The 13,282-nt window shown below is 42.1% G+C and overlaps 1 protein-coding gene across 1 annotated transcript in view; it reads left to right on the forward strand.

Moving 5' to 3' along the window:
* Positions 1-13,282, forward strand: part of LOC133141587 (PDZ domain-containing protein 2-like) — a 53,830-nt gene that overhangs the window by 21,821 nt on the left and 18,727 nt on the right. The window contains exons 4-12 of the mRNA XM_061262153.1: positions 1,058-1,190; positions 1,905-2,075; positions 7,475-7,574; positions 7,789-7,934; positions 8,842-8,961; positions 9,384-9,498; positions 10,231-10,304; positions 11,127-11,349; positions 12,838-12,955. Of these exons, the coding sequence (XP_061118137.1) occupies positions 1,058-1,190; positions 1,905-2,075; positions 7,475-7,574; positions 7,789-7,934; positions 8,842-8,961; positions 9,384-9,498; positions 10,231-10,304; positions 11,127-11,349; positions 12,838-12,955 (1,200 nt within the window). The remainder of the gene's footprint in view (positions 1-1,057; positions 1,191-1,904; positions 2,076-7,474; positions 7,575-7,788; positions 7,935-8,841; positions 8,962-9,383; positions 9,499-10,230; positions 10,305-11,126; positions 11,350-12,837; positions 12,956-13,282) is intronic.

Below are 13,282 nucleotides of genomic sequence, written 5' to 3' on the forward strand. Positions count from 1 at the left end.
TCTCTCAATAAGAGTTAGAAGGGATAATCTAGTTTCTCAGGTTTAGTTTGTGTTTTCATTTGGATCAGCTTATAATTTTTCTGTGCGATTAAGGGTATTTTCTGTATTTACAGAAGTTTCTGATGACCTGCAGGTTTTATTGGGTAGTATGGGGCAGGCACGGATTTGTGTTTGGAAAAATAAGACATGTGCATTTCTTCGTCATGAATAATAATCATGAATAGTCACAAGCAACCATGGGATTTATCTTTGACTCCTAGTGATTGTCAGAGACACTGGGTCTGTACTTATTGATTGTGATTAGAATCAATTTGCCACAATGCAAGCTAATACCTATTCATCAAACACATGCCTGTGAAGGTACTCCATGCTTAAGGTGTGCCTTTCTTATCAATAGAATGTCTTTGGAAGAAGTAATACAGTTGGCTCCACTTTATTGGTCTGAAATGGCCTTTTCATTTCAGTAAGGGAAAAAGGGTGCTTCAAAATGTGTTGTGGTGCGTCATATCTAAGCAAATTACAGCCACTCAGATAAAATGAGCCTTTGCGCTGCATGCCATTTCTGCTGATCCCTAAGGCTGTGCGCAGTTAGCAGGAGGTCATGCTGGCTGACCCCTGCGGTTGGGGACAGGGTTTGAATGCTCAAATCAATTCACACCAGAGGGAGCAGAAGAAGGACCTCCTCGGGGAGTAAAATGCCCCAGTGCGACCAAAGGTTCCTTTTGACTTCAAAAGGACTACATACATAAACTATTCTCCATAATATCTGTCTGATATTAACCCATTGTACAGTTAACAGCAATTGTCTTACCATAAGCCTGAACAAATATAAACAATGAGTTATAGCTTCTGTTGATGTGTCTTTTGGTTCACTTGATGCATTTGTCTTGTCACAAAAAATGACTGTTCCTTGCGTTCCTGCTGGATCCCAGAAGGCAGCTATAACCCCTGAAACACCCCTTTGTGTGAAAGCTGCATGTGTCATGTCTCAGAGTCCGTTCGCTCCTCAGCCTCCCCGGCTCCTCACAGCCCGGTCTGTGTCGCTCTGTGTCCACAGGGACGGCAGGCTGAAGGCCGGCGACGAGCTGCTCATGATCAACGGCCAATCCCTGGTGGGCCTCTCGCACCAGGAAGCTGTGGGCGTCCTGCGCTCCTTCACCGGGCTGGTCCAGCTCGTCATCGCCAGCAGAGTGAGCCCAGAGCACCACGGGCATATAGCCATACCCCCTGATCCAGAACATACAGCTATAACCCCTGAACAAGAACATAGAGCTATACCCCCTGAACCTGAACAAACAGCCATACCCCCTGAACCAGAACATACAGCCATACCCCCTGAACCAGAACATACAGCTATAACCCCTGAACAAGAACATAGAGCTATACCCCCTGAACCTGAACAAACAGCCATACCCCCTGAACCAGAACATATCCGTCCTCAGCGTCTCCCTAATCAAACTTCTGTCTTATCATGTAACCACCAGTGAGAATGAATGGCTTTCCTCCAAATTAACATACAGCACCAGTGACAAGGGAAAGCTGGCAGCTTGCTAGAAGACAATGACATGTTATCAATGACTTTCAGGTGTTGCAGGCTGCCAGGCCTCTTACACAGAGGAGGGAGAGTGTGTGCATTTATTCCTATCCTGGACCTGTGGGCTGTCACTACATGTGTTGCCCATGGACATTGTTTTTACCCCTCTGGGGGGAAGCCTTAGCCAGCAGCCTGGAAGATCTGAAAAATTGAAGAGAACTTAATGGGCTACAGCAAAGTGCTTTCTGACATAAAGTTAAAAATACACTCTTCCACACACACTCTTCCACACACACACACACACACACACACTGGCACAGGCAAAGGCAAAGGCGAACGCAGCCAAATACAGTACCCTCTTTTCCTACAGGAGGAGTCCAATGTTGATTTTCAGAAATACCCCTCCACCAGCCTGCCGGACCTGGTGAGCACTTGCTCGTCCCAGGATGCATCTCCAGCTCTAACGGACAACAAGGAGAACGAGGAGCCTGGTGATGACGATGTGGCAGCCAGCAGCCTCCCTCTGCCAAGACAGGACTCGGTGCGTTTGCATGGTGTGCCGTCTCTGTTATTCCCTTTCTTCCTGTCTGTCTCTCCATCTCTCTCTCTGTTTACCTGAACCTTTCCTGATTTTGCGTTTGGTCATCTGATCGTCCCAGGATCTTTGCTGCAGTAATGGAACAGATTTGTACATGATTCATGTGCGTGTGGCCACTGCCATAGGCGATTTGGCCCTGGTGGTAGATAGGTATTTAGTAAATTCTTCAGTTTGGCTTTGTTGATTAAAAAAAAAATCAGGGCACTTGACCTATTGTTTGTAATCTTGTAGACACATTTTTAAAGTTGCATTACAGTTGCAAACAGCTGTCAATGACACCAGAACTATAAGTTACTTACAGTATAAGATTAATTGAATATGCTGTTTATAAGCACTGTGACTACGTGTTCAAAGAATAAACAGTAAACATATATTCATAGTTCTGATTTAAAGATTGATGATGAATCAGTAAAGCCTGAATATATCATCTGTAAATGAAAAGGAATAATAAATGTACAGTTTACTTGTGCCGGGTGCCCATTGTTGACAACCAGTAATGAGGGCAAGGGGGAAGCAGTGCCAATTACTGGTACATGTCTCTCTCTTCGGAAGTCTCATTAGAAAAGAGCAAAGTGGGTCAACCCCCCGCCACAGTTTTCCTCTTCTCTCTGCTAGAAACTGTGCATTGCTTCCGAGTGTGGCTTAATTACATTAGCATTCCTGCTGGCAGTTCAAATCAGTTGGGCAATTAAACACAGCCAGAGTACTTTAGTGATTACAGTGTGCTACAGTATGTTATCATCACACAAAGCTTCAGCTAGCCTGACCAGGTTTAGTCATCCTCACTGTGCATTCACCTGTGTAAAGTGCAAAATATAACAGTAGGCAGATGCTCCTGTTTACTGTTAGGCAGATAGGGCTCCTGCAGGGAGGAGTGGAATGGGCTTGGTTTGTGTTGGAGAGGAGCTGGTACCTGGGCAGAATTTCAGAAACCACCTCTGGTCCTGAATCCAGTTCCCCAGTTTCATATTATTTCGGAGGGCATGGCACAGTGCACTCTGGTTTAAAGAGTATGCTATGATACATGCTGTACTGGGCAAGGAATGGTTCGACCCAGCCTTCCACAATATTACTGAATGTGTGTATGTAGGCTAGTGAGTATGCCTGCTGAAACAAGCAGCTTCAGCTAAGTTTTGAAACAGGTGGTCGCTGGTTAACCAGTTCAGACCAGCTCCATATTCAACATGGTTTGACGAGCTCAAGGTTGTTTTGAAACAGATGGTAGCTTGTAATTTCAAGCTGGTCTAGCTGGATTTCACTCCAAGAATGTCCAGTTCCTTACAGATGCTGTTAGTATCAGGAAAAGTTTTAATTGAAGATTTAATTAGGCCCCATTAGAAATACACAATTTATTTATTCAGTGAGCTAATTGCGCCTCTGCTGTGGTGTTGCACCTTACATTTGAACAGGTTTGATCCTTGTACAACTCCAGCTGCATTATAAAAACTGTGATGTCCGTTAAAGGCACACAGTTGTATATCTGCATTTGAAAAGAAGAAATGTTGGATCACTCCATTATGTATAGATAGTCTGAATGCCTTTGCAAACTTCATAATTAGATACCATTTTAATTTAACAGAGAGACAAGAAACAAGATGGCATCCCAGAATGCTCATGAGTGCTCATTTGCCCATTATTTTGGACACATTGGCAAGGAATAGAGATCTCTGTGACTTTTAAAGAATTAAGGTGGTTGTTAGGGCACATTTGGCAGCTTCAGTGACTCAAGCTCGGTTCACTCTTGATGACTGTTCTGGTCATTTCTTGTGAAGGCAGTTCAGACAGGTCTTGACATGATGATCATCTTGCCATTGTGATGATGTGCACACTGTAAACAGATCAAAAAGGTTTGTTATTGTTGTTGTTGTGAGCCATCTCCCTCTTGATCTGAAATTTCTTTGGCGGCTGCTAGGATTGGTCTCAGATTTCAGTCTTTGACCAATTCACACTGCTCAACTCAGTCTTTGAGTCAACCAGCAAAATCAAACACAAACGAAGGGTCGACAAAATCAGGAGTCTTCACTGCAGTCTGGCTTAAAATCGTGAATCATCGCCAAGTCTGAACCAATCTTAAGACTGGCGAACTTGTTGATATTTTGTGAGGAAAAGTTGATAAGGTCATCTTGGCATGGAAGTCTGAGGGAAACTTTACAGAGAGAACTATGTTTGGTTAATTAATTTTGGTAGTTACCTACACATTACTGTCGAATGAGCAGATGCACATGTGGGTTTTGATCAATCATTTTTGCATTGATGTAGAATGGCTCCTTCGACAGATGACAGATTGTAATTGCGGATGGGCATTGTTTTCATGAAATTAACAATAAAATATTTTTCTGACTTTCAGTCAAGTCATTTTTATTATGTTATAAGATCCCCATCTATCAGGATTCTATAAATAACTGCTCTTTGACTAACCACATATAACTATTTCAGTTTAAAGTCACAATTATTAAATTGATCACTTACAGACATGGGAGAAATTCCTGTTGGCTTTTTGAAATTAGATTGTGCTAATGTGAGGACCAAGTCCAGAATTCCAGTTTCTTGAGTCTTGTCTTTGACCTTTGACCTTCCTGTGCTATGACATTGTACTGAAGTAGCTTCCCCTGCTGATTTTGGCTACTCGTTCTGTTCTTTAACCCTCCAGCATTTCACGAAACGCTTCTTTTGTCTGGAGCTGGTGCCCCCTGAATGAAAATCGGACAATGAAATGGTTAGCACCACCCTCTGTCTGTTCTGCCATTGTCTTTTGCTGTTCAGGAAGTTTAGATAGATGTCAGCAGTGCAAAGTGATGCCAAATCAGAGTTCTATCTGTATAACTTAATAAAGATGACATTACTTTAGTGACAACAGTTCCTTATTTTGTAACATGAGTGGTAAAACAAGCGTGGGGGGGACCTCACCTTCTCTGTATTTCGGAAATCCACAGACTACAAGAAATAACGTAATGTCAGTGTCCTTTTCACGGCAAGGGTTGAGCGGACAAAATGCATCATAGTTTCTCATTCTAAAAATGTGCTAACTCAGAGAAACGTTGATAAAATGTCCGTTTCTTACTTAGAATTTCTCTCAAGGAATTGTCATTGTTGTCCGTTTTGCTGTTGTATACTTCTACAAAAGTACTTGTACACAGAAATATTATTATCTAGATTTTGTAAAGGCTCTCTCAAACACATTGAGCCCAAGTACAACCGTCTCTGACCAGTATTGACAATGTAGTTGCAGAGGAAATGTGTTACTCCCAAGAAAATTCAGTATAATTTCAGCTCATCAAAGAACCGACTATGGGCATCTTATTGAAGTGACCACTAAAAAGCATTTTAGCTAATGACATTACATTTCCAACCGTGTATAGTTTGTTGCATAAAACAACACAGCATTTTTTCGCCTGCGTAATGAAACTATAGCATTTTAGTATGCATGTTGAGACTGTACCGCAAATAACCACACATTACAGCAGTGGTATGCATCTCTGAACACCCAATGCATTAAACCTCTAAGTGGATAGGCTACAGCAGCAGAAGACCAATAAGTCTAAAAAATAAGTCTAATAAATACCTAATAAAGTGCTCACTGAGTGTATGTGGTATGTTTCCGCTTTATGTGTTTATTTTAGAAAAAACAGAATGAAGTTATGCATATCACATGAAAATTCTGAAGCCAGTCTTGGCATTGGAATTCTGCAAGGAAAATGTATACTGACAAATGCATGGTCATTTGTGGAAGTACAAACATGTGGCTCATGAGAAAATTCTTCTGCTTTAGTTCCCTGATATGTTTGTGATAGTTAGCTATGTAGAATTGCACATAAAGTATATCAAGTATGTTAATTTTGATATTAAATGCTTGTACTTACTGGATTAATATAACAGTTTTATGGACATAATGTTGGGTATTATTTATGAATAGTTCCACATTCTCTTTCTTGAATTAGTCCTGTTATCCATTGTTTGTCAGGGTTTTCCTTTAATAATCAGTATTCTTACCTGAGATATTATCCTTTGTTCACATCTCATTGCTTTAACTGCAAGAGATTAATACATTTACTGTCATTCAGGAAATAATTTTGTTTAACATCCCTCTGGAATAACTTGACTTTTTGGCCTTGAAAAATGAAAATATGTGTCTGGGTATAAATTTCCCAAAATATCTCACCATTTATGTATCCATCTTTCCAGCCATATTTAGTTTCAGTTAAATTCAGAATAAGAATGTTCCAGAGAATGTGTCTGCAGGAAGAGGCTCGACTGATAGAGATAGCAGACCCAGTGAATTCTCAGCTGGAATATTTGTATTAAAAATGTATGAATTCCACAGCTGGTTCTAACCATGTGGAGCAGAAAGCCCAGCTAACACAGAGGCAATTAATTGACATTTTTAACACAATTGCAGCCTTCCATCCATGCGCAATACCTGGGAAACATTAAAAGAGAAGCTGGCAAATTTGAATAAAAAGGGTTTGGTTGCTAACCAAAGCTGGCCACTTACTGAGTGTTCTCATCGAGAGAACAAAATAGATTGTTTTTCCAGACCTCTGGATGATGTCATTGGTGAATTTGCTTTCAATGAATATCAGATGTGTATTATATTTCTTTGTCTGCTCCATTCATAATAGTCTACCTTTCAGGGATTTCAAAATGCATTCCAGAACATTTTCAGGGTCTTCAAAATGCATAATGTCTTGCATATTATTATTATTCTCACATGTCAAAGGGAATTTGATACGGATCTTTGAAAAGCTTCTTTTTCTTTATTCAACAATGAACTGTATGTAATGTAAATGTTCTAATTCGTAAAATGCTCTTACCAATTTAGAAACGATAATTCGTGTAGCAACATATGTCAGTGAGAATAACAATATAGTGAAATAATAGTGAAAAAGGTGTAAGTCTTTTGGGAGTCATGTGGCCATTGATTACTGCAGTTTAATTAAAAATCAAATCATGACAAGCTACTGAAGGATTCCCAGTTTGCGATCTGCACTGTTCTGTGTATCCTGCATGAAGACTCACAGTGCAGGCATGTCTGGCGTTTCAGCAGCCTAAGCCATAGTTCCCTCTTGGCTTGGAACTTGAGACCCTGCGTGGCCCGTCAGGTCCTCCCGTTTCTCAGGAAGGATTTTCTATTCATCTGTGAGGTCTTGAAATGAGCTTCTCTGGCTCCCCTACATCATGTTCCTTAATCAAGCCTGACTGTTCTCCACGCAACGTCAGATGTTGATCTTAAGAAATATGTTCGAAGAGGTAGATTTTTTTCTTCTGCTCTTAGTGTCCAGTTTGAGGCAGGCACTGGGCTCCAGCACGGGAATAGCTAGGCTAATTGTCCTTTTTACTTGCAGATCAAAGAGCTGGATAAACTCGGGGAGCGAGGGCGCATAGAGGGACCCAAGGGATGTTGTCGCAGCCCGACACCCATGAAATTCCGCAGTCGTTCTCAAGGTTAGTCAGACGCATTGTCTGAGATGTCAAGACACCACATAACACTGACTAGAAGACGCCACAGAATGTTGTTGATTAGAAGACACCACAGAATACTATTTGACTAGATTTTAAATGAACAGCACCAGTGACTTTATCAAATTTGAGAGTGTCAAGACCAATGTTTGTTCACTTATTTGGAATACAGTTGTGTGATTTGTTCATATCATTAAAGGAGGCAGCCGTTTGGAGTCAGTGGGAGAGGATGACGAGCTGATTGTAGAGAACGGGGACTCTGGGTCTGATATTGCAGAGAAGACAATGCGAGGCGGCCGCAAACACTCCTTGCCTCAACAACTGGACACGGTCAGCGTCCGACAGGTCAGTCCAAAAACACACACACACACACACCTCCACACATACACACACACACACACACCTCCACACATACACACACACACACACCTCCACACATACACACACCTGCACACACACACACACCCACACATTACATTACATTATTGGCATTTGGCAGACGCTCTTATCCAGAGCGACATACAGTTGATAAGTAGACTAAGCAGGAGACAATCCTCCCCTGGAGCAATGCAGGGTTAAGGGCCTTGCTCAAGGGCCCAACGGCTGTGCGGATCTTATTGTGGCTACACTGACCAACCTTGCGTGTCCCAGTGACACTACACTACAGGCCGCCCTATACACACACACACACCCTATACACACACACACACACACACGTGCACATGCACATGCACATGCACATGCACACGCAAACACCCAATTAGACCAGAAACATCCATTCTGCCTGTATGGCATCCAATCTATCATTACAGCATTTGTAATACTGTTCCTGTTCACTATTTCATCAGCACTAGCAGTTACACAAATATTGTCAAATATGATTCCACCTACTGTTTGTACCATGAAATTAAAGTGACAGCTCTGTGCTGATAAACTGGCAAAATGTGACCTGTGACCATTTCCTGCTTAAATGCAGTGCCCCACCCATAACCTAGAGTAACCACACTCATGGAGAGGTCATAAACAGGAGGTGATTTTTCAGTATAGCAATCATGCAGTGCCATACTGAAATACATTCCCCTATACTGTATGAATACTTTAAAGAATAAAACATAGATCTGTTATAGGCCAAGGCTAGTATGAAACTGGCAGCTTAGGTTTTGTTCTGACATGTTGCAATGACCAAAAGACAAATAAAATGTTGTGCTCTATTTGATTCAGCCCATGCTTCTACTTCATGTACCCCACTCAGGAATATCAAATCGTGAAGAAATCGGCACGTTCTCTGAGCACTGTTCAAGTGGAGTCTCCATGGCGACTCGCCCAGCCATCCATTATCTCCAATATTGTACTGATGAAAGGACAGGGCAAGGTGAGTGCCTACTGCTCACTGCGAACTCTATGAAGAGGGATGCCTTGTGAAGCCACGTGAAATAATCATCTGAGATCTAGACCTTTCCATTTTGCATATGAAAAGGACGTGCTTAAGATCTTCGCATTTGTAATCTTCAGTTGAACGTGCATCATCTGAGCAGCTTTTGTTTATTCTGTTATTTAAATGTAAAATCCTTTATCATTTTTATTCCTCTTAGTAGTGAGTGCACCTCTAATTTACATTTTATATTTAATGTTTTGTCCTACTTTACATTATACACTTTATATTATGATGTAGTGTTTTGTGTGGTTAGTTATTTTGTATGTCCTGAGATGCTGGCATGCTGCAGTGAAGTTCTGAAGCCACGTGCTGTGTGTTTTCTGGTGTGTGCTGTGTGTGTGTGTGTGTGTGTGTGTCAGGGCCTGGGATTCAGCATCGTAGGGGGACAGGACTCTGCTCGTGGGCGGATGGGCATTTTTGTGAAAACTATTTTCCCCAGCGGAGCGGCAGCTGCAGACGGGAGGCTGAAGGAGGGTATGTCTGAGTCTGAGTTTTGTGTCTTTCACATCCAAGTATTTCATGGGATGGAATGCCAAATACAGAAATTTTTAAAAACTAAACCTCATCCCCCACTAGTTGGTCCTTTTCTAATTTGTTGACTTCACTTCAAGTGAAGTGCATATTATTTATTTAGCAATTTGATTTTGAGTACATTTTCAGTTTCTTTTTGTAGCTTTAAATCAAAACCCTTTTAGTGGTATAGAATACAGTAGTGCTGCAAAATATGTAACTGATCAATAAGATAAGTTCTACATTTGGGCTGAACCTGTACCACAAAACAACAACATACAACAATTTAATAATGACTATGCACTGTGGCTTCTTTCGGGGATGTGACTAATGATTAATCGATATACAGTATACTTACTGTGGATTCTGAGAATTCTGTAGAGCTAAATAGAAAATGTAATTCCAAAGACCTGAGCCATAGTCACACATTGACATTTGATATTTTAGAGGACTGCGGGGTCTGTTGAAATATAAACATTCTCTTTGGCTGTCATGAGGGAGTAATGGGTTTTGGGAGATCTGCCAAACTATCTGCAGCCAACTTACTTTTTCGCAATGTCCTTTCCCATTAAAACTCTGGCAATCCAGAGGAAGCGGAGCATGAATGGCCGCACCCTTGTGCCGTGTTTCATTATGCATTTCTTCTTTGACGTAGGAGCGGCCTTGTTGATCCACCCTTGTCTATCTCTCTGTCAGGTGATGAGCTCCTGGAGGTGAATGGAGAATCCCTGCAGGGCCTCACTCACCAGCAGGCAATAAAGACCTTCAAGGTACCTGCTGAGTCATACTTCTCTGTGACATATAGCAGCAGGACTCGCTTGGTGTTCACTCATTTAAAGTAGAACTCCAGCAAATTATTATCATGTTTTTCCTCACCTTAGTGTGTTAAATATTATACATTAGACCACAACAACGATAGAGAGCAAATATAAAGAGCCTCATCCCACCTGTCACCTACCCATTCCTCATTGCCCTGTGGTTTCAGTGAATTTAGTGGAGGCTGCACTTCAGATGAAAAAAAACCGACTGCAAGCTTTCAGTTTCAGTATGTCCTAGATGACTTCTGAAATATACAGGAAATCATGTCTTTTTATTGCAATTGCACAGATCCTTCCATGCAAAAGACAGCTCTATTAACTGAAATAATAAAAACAGAAGGAGATTCATCCCATCTATTTCATCGGCATCATTACTTCAAATGCCAATACAGACAGATTTTTTAAAATACCAACAATTTTGAGGGTAAAACAGTACGTGGAGCGTACATGATTTTAGTTTTTGGGGGGAAATCTGATTCTTACATACTCAACACTGCTTCCCATTGTATTTTACGTAGATCTCTGGGAATCTATTTGTCTCAAATGACTGCTGACCCGATAATATCTCTGAAGTGCAGTGTGGATATTGTTTAAACCCCAACTCACCAGTGAGAAGGATTCCTCTCATTTAAATGATGAATGCATGCAGATCATATCTGCGTATTAGTTTGTTTGGATGTGGTCATGTGTTGCTGGGATACCCAGCGCTCAGCTGGGAGGTTTGTCCCAGTGTGAGAGTGTGTTCCAATAATCCACGTGGTCTTCTCCCTCCAGCAGCTGAAGAAGGGTGTGGTCACGCTGACCGTGCGCACGCGTTTGCGGAGCCCCAGCCTAACGCCCTGCCCCACCCCCACCCTGCTTAGCCGCTCTAGCACGCCCAACTCGAACACCAGCGGGGGGACACCTATCCCCCAGGGCTCTGAGGACGTGGACGTGGCCTGCCGAAAAGGGCCGGGGCCCAAGGACTGCATTATCATGGAGGTCACGCTCAACAAAGGTGACTGTGCAGTTCCACTCACTCATTATGATTATGAGCAATACAGTAATAAAGCTTTGCAATAGCAATAAACTATGTTCTTAAGGACATTAAAGACCCAGTATTCATTTTTAATGCAGCATTAACAAAATACAAGGTAAAATCATGTTACAACATGACTATCTCTGTGTTTGTGTATCGATAGCACATTTTGACATCTTGTGGATTGGATTATTGGTGGAGTATTCTTAATCAGACCTCCCTGGTGTCCTTCTTTATGAATCATTAACTAACATTTCATACAGACGGGCTGAAACAAAAGTTAGAGCAACACTAGCTTCCGTGATATGACGTACATACGAGGGGGGGTTTTTGAAGGGTGGGGAGTCGATTTGATAAGTGCAAATGAGGCTGTCAAACGAGGAGTGGGACGTCCAATGAGGATGCACGCCACTGGAGTGGGAGGGTAGTGTTAAGCCTGTCAATGTGGGCCTTGATGGGAAATGCACCCTGATGCGATGCATGAGGGGTAATGCTGTCCTGTCCTCACAGTGAAAGGCACTGGGACAGTGTATTCATTCTGCTTCCTGGGAGTCAAACAGTGATTCCAATTAGGGGCAGTCACTAAAGTCAAAAACTGTCTGGGAAAAGAGTAGCCATCTTGAAGAATATGTCTACAGTCATAAAAATGGAAATAGTAAAATTATTATATTTCCTCCAAGAACTGTTGATTTATGTTTCATAGTGTCACGACTACCTATCTCAAAGATTAGAGAAAGGAGCTGCATCCAGCCCTCGTAGCACAGGGCCAGAGCAGCAATGAGAGAGCTGGCTGCAGCTCCTTTCTCTAATCTTTCCCCTCACCTCTCTTTTTGAATTTCAGTACATTATGCTGACCTTCACAACATTTTTGTTTGCCTACACTTACTGATCTTTTGGAAGCATATGATTTAATAAATGATTCTGATTTGAACTTTGAATCGGTGTGGTCTCCCCTATGTCACTGTGAGATAGGTAGTCGTGACGTATGGGGGCTCGTCCGACCATTTTGATCCAGAGATTTTGGAGTAGTCTACTGTAATTCCCACTATCGGGAGGCAGCGTAGTGTGGTGTGTAGGGTTACGGAGTCAGCATTTTTTATGAATAGAAGCGGTGGGCGTAGGCCTCGTAATAGTAGTAGTCTAGTAGTTTGGGCCTACAGGCTTTTGGCCGATTGTTTGTTTTGGGGAGTTCCACACTGATTTTCGTGGTTGAATCAGTGTGGTCTCCACTATGTCATTGCTACTGTGAGATAGGTAGTTGTGACAATAGCAACGCTTCAACAGGGGCAGACCTGCAGAATCTACTATTACTGCTAAAAATATCTCATATTCAAACTATGAAATATTCTGTGTGATCATAGGCATACCCTGTAGGCATATATAACAGTGATAATGGCATTGAGGGCATATGTTGCGGAGTGAACAGTATATTGCCTTTAATTTGACTGCGGTTCTGCTGTGTTTCAGAGCCAGGAGTAGGCCTGGGCATCGGGGCCTGCTGCCTCACTTTGGAGAACACTGCCCCGGGCATCTACATCCACAGCCTGGCCCCGGGCTCCGTCGCCAAAATGGACGGCAGACTCAGGTGAGAATCATCTGCTCCGCCACTGGAGTTTGTGTTCTGTACCTTAATGCTGTCGCAGCATGTTCATATTTAAGATGTGACTGATTTGTGCTCTTTTTCATATGCAAACCCTATATTGATAGAATATTGGTAGAATGACAATATGGACTGAATGGTCTATTCTTTTCTGTCAGCTAAGGTGTGAGAAGTAGGGATGGAAGTGCTGAGAATTCCTAGAAGGAAGTTTTGGAATATCTTATCTTTCATTTCCCTTGTTGACCTGTTCGTGTGTGTGTGTATGTGTGCATGAATATGCGAGAACATTGAACAGGAAATATTCCTCCCTGT

Source organism: Conger conger, chromosome 12 (assembly GCF_963514075.1).
Source record: "Conger conger chromosome 12, fConCon1.1, whole genome shotgun sequence".
Lineage (NCBI taxonomy): Eukaryota > Metazoa > Chordata > Actinopteri > Anguilliformes > Congridae > Conger > Conger conger.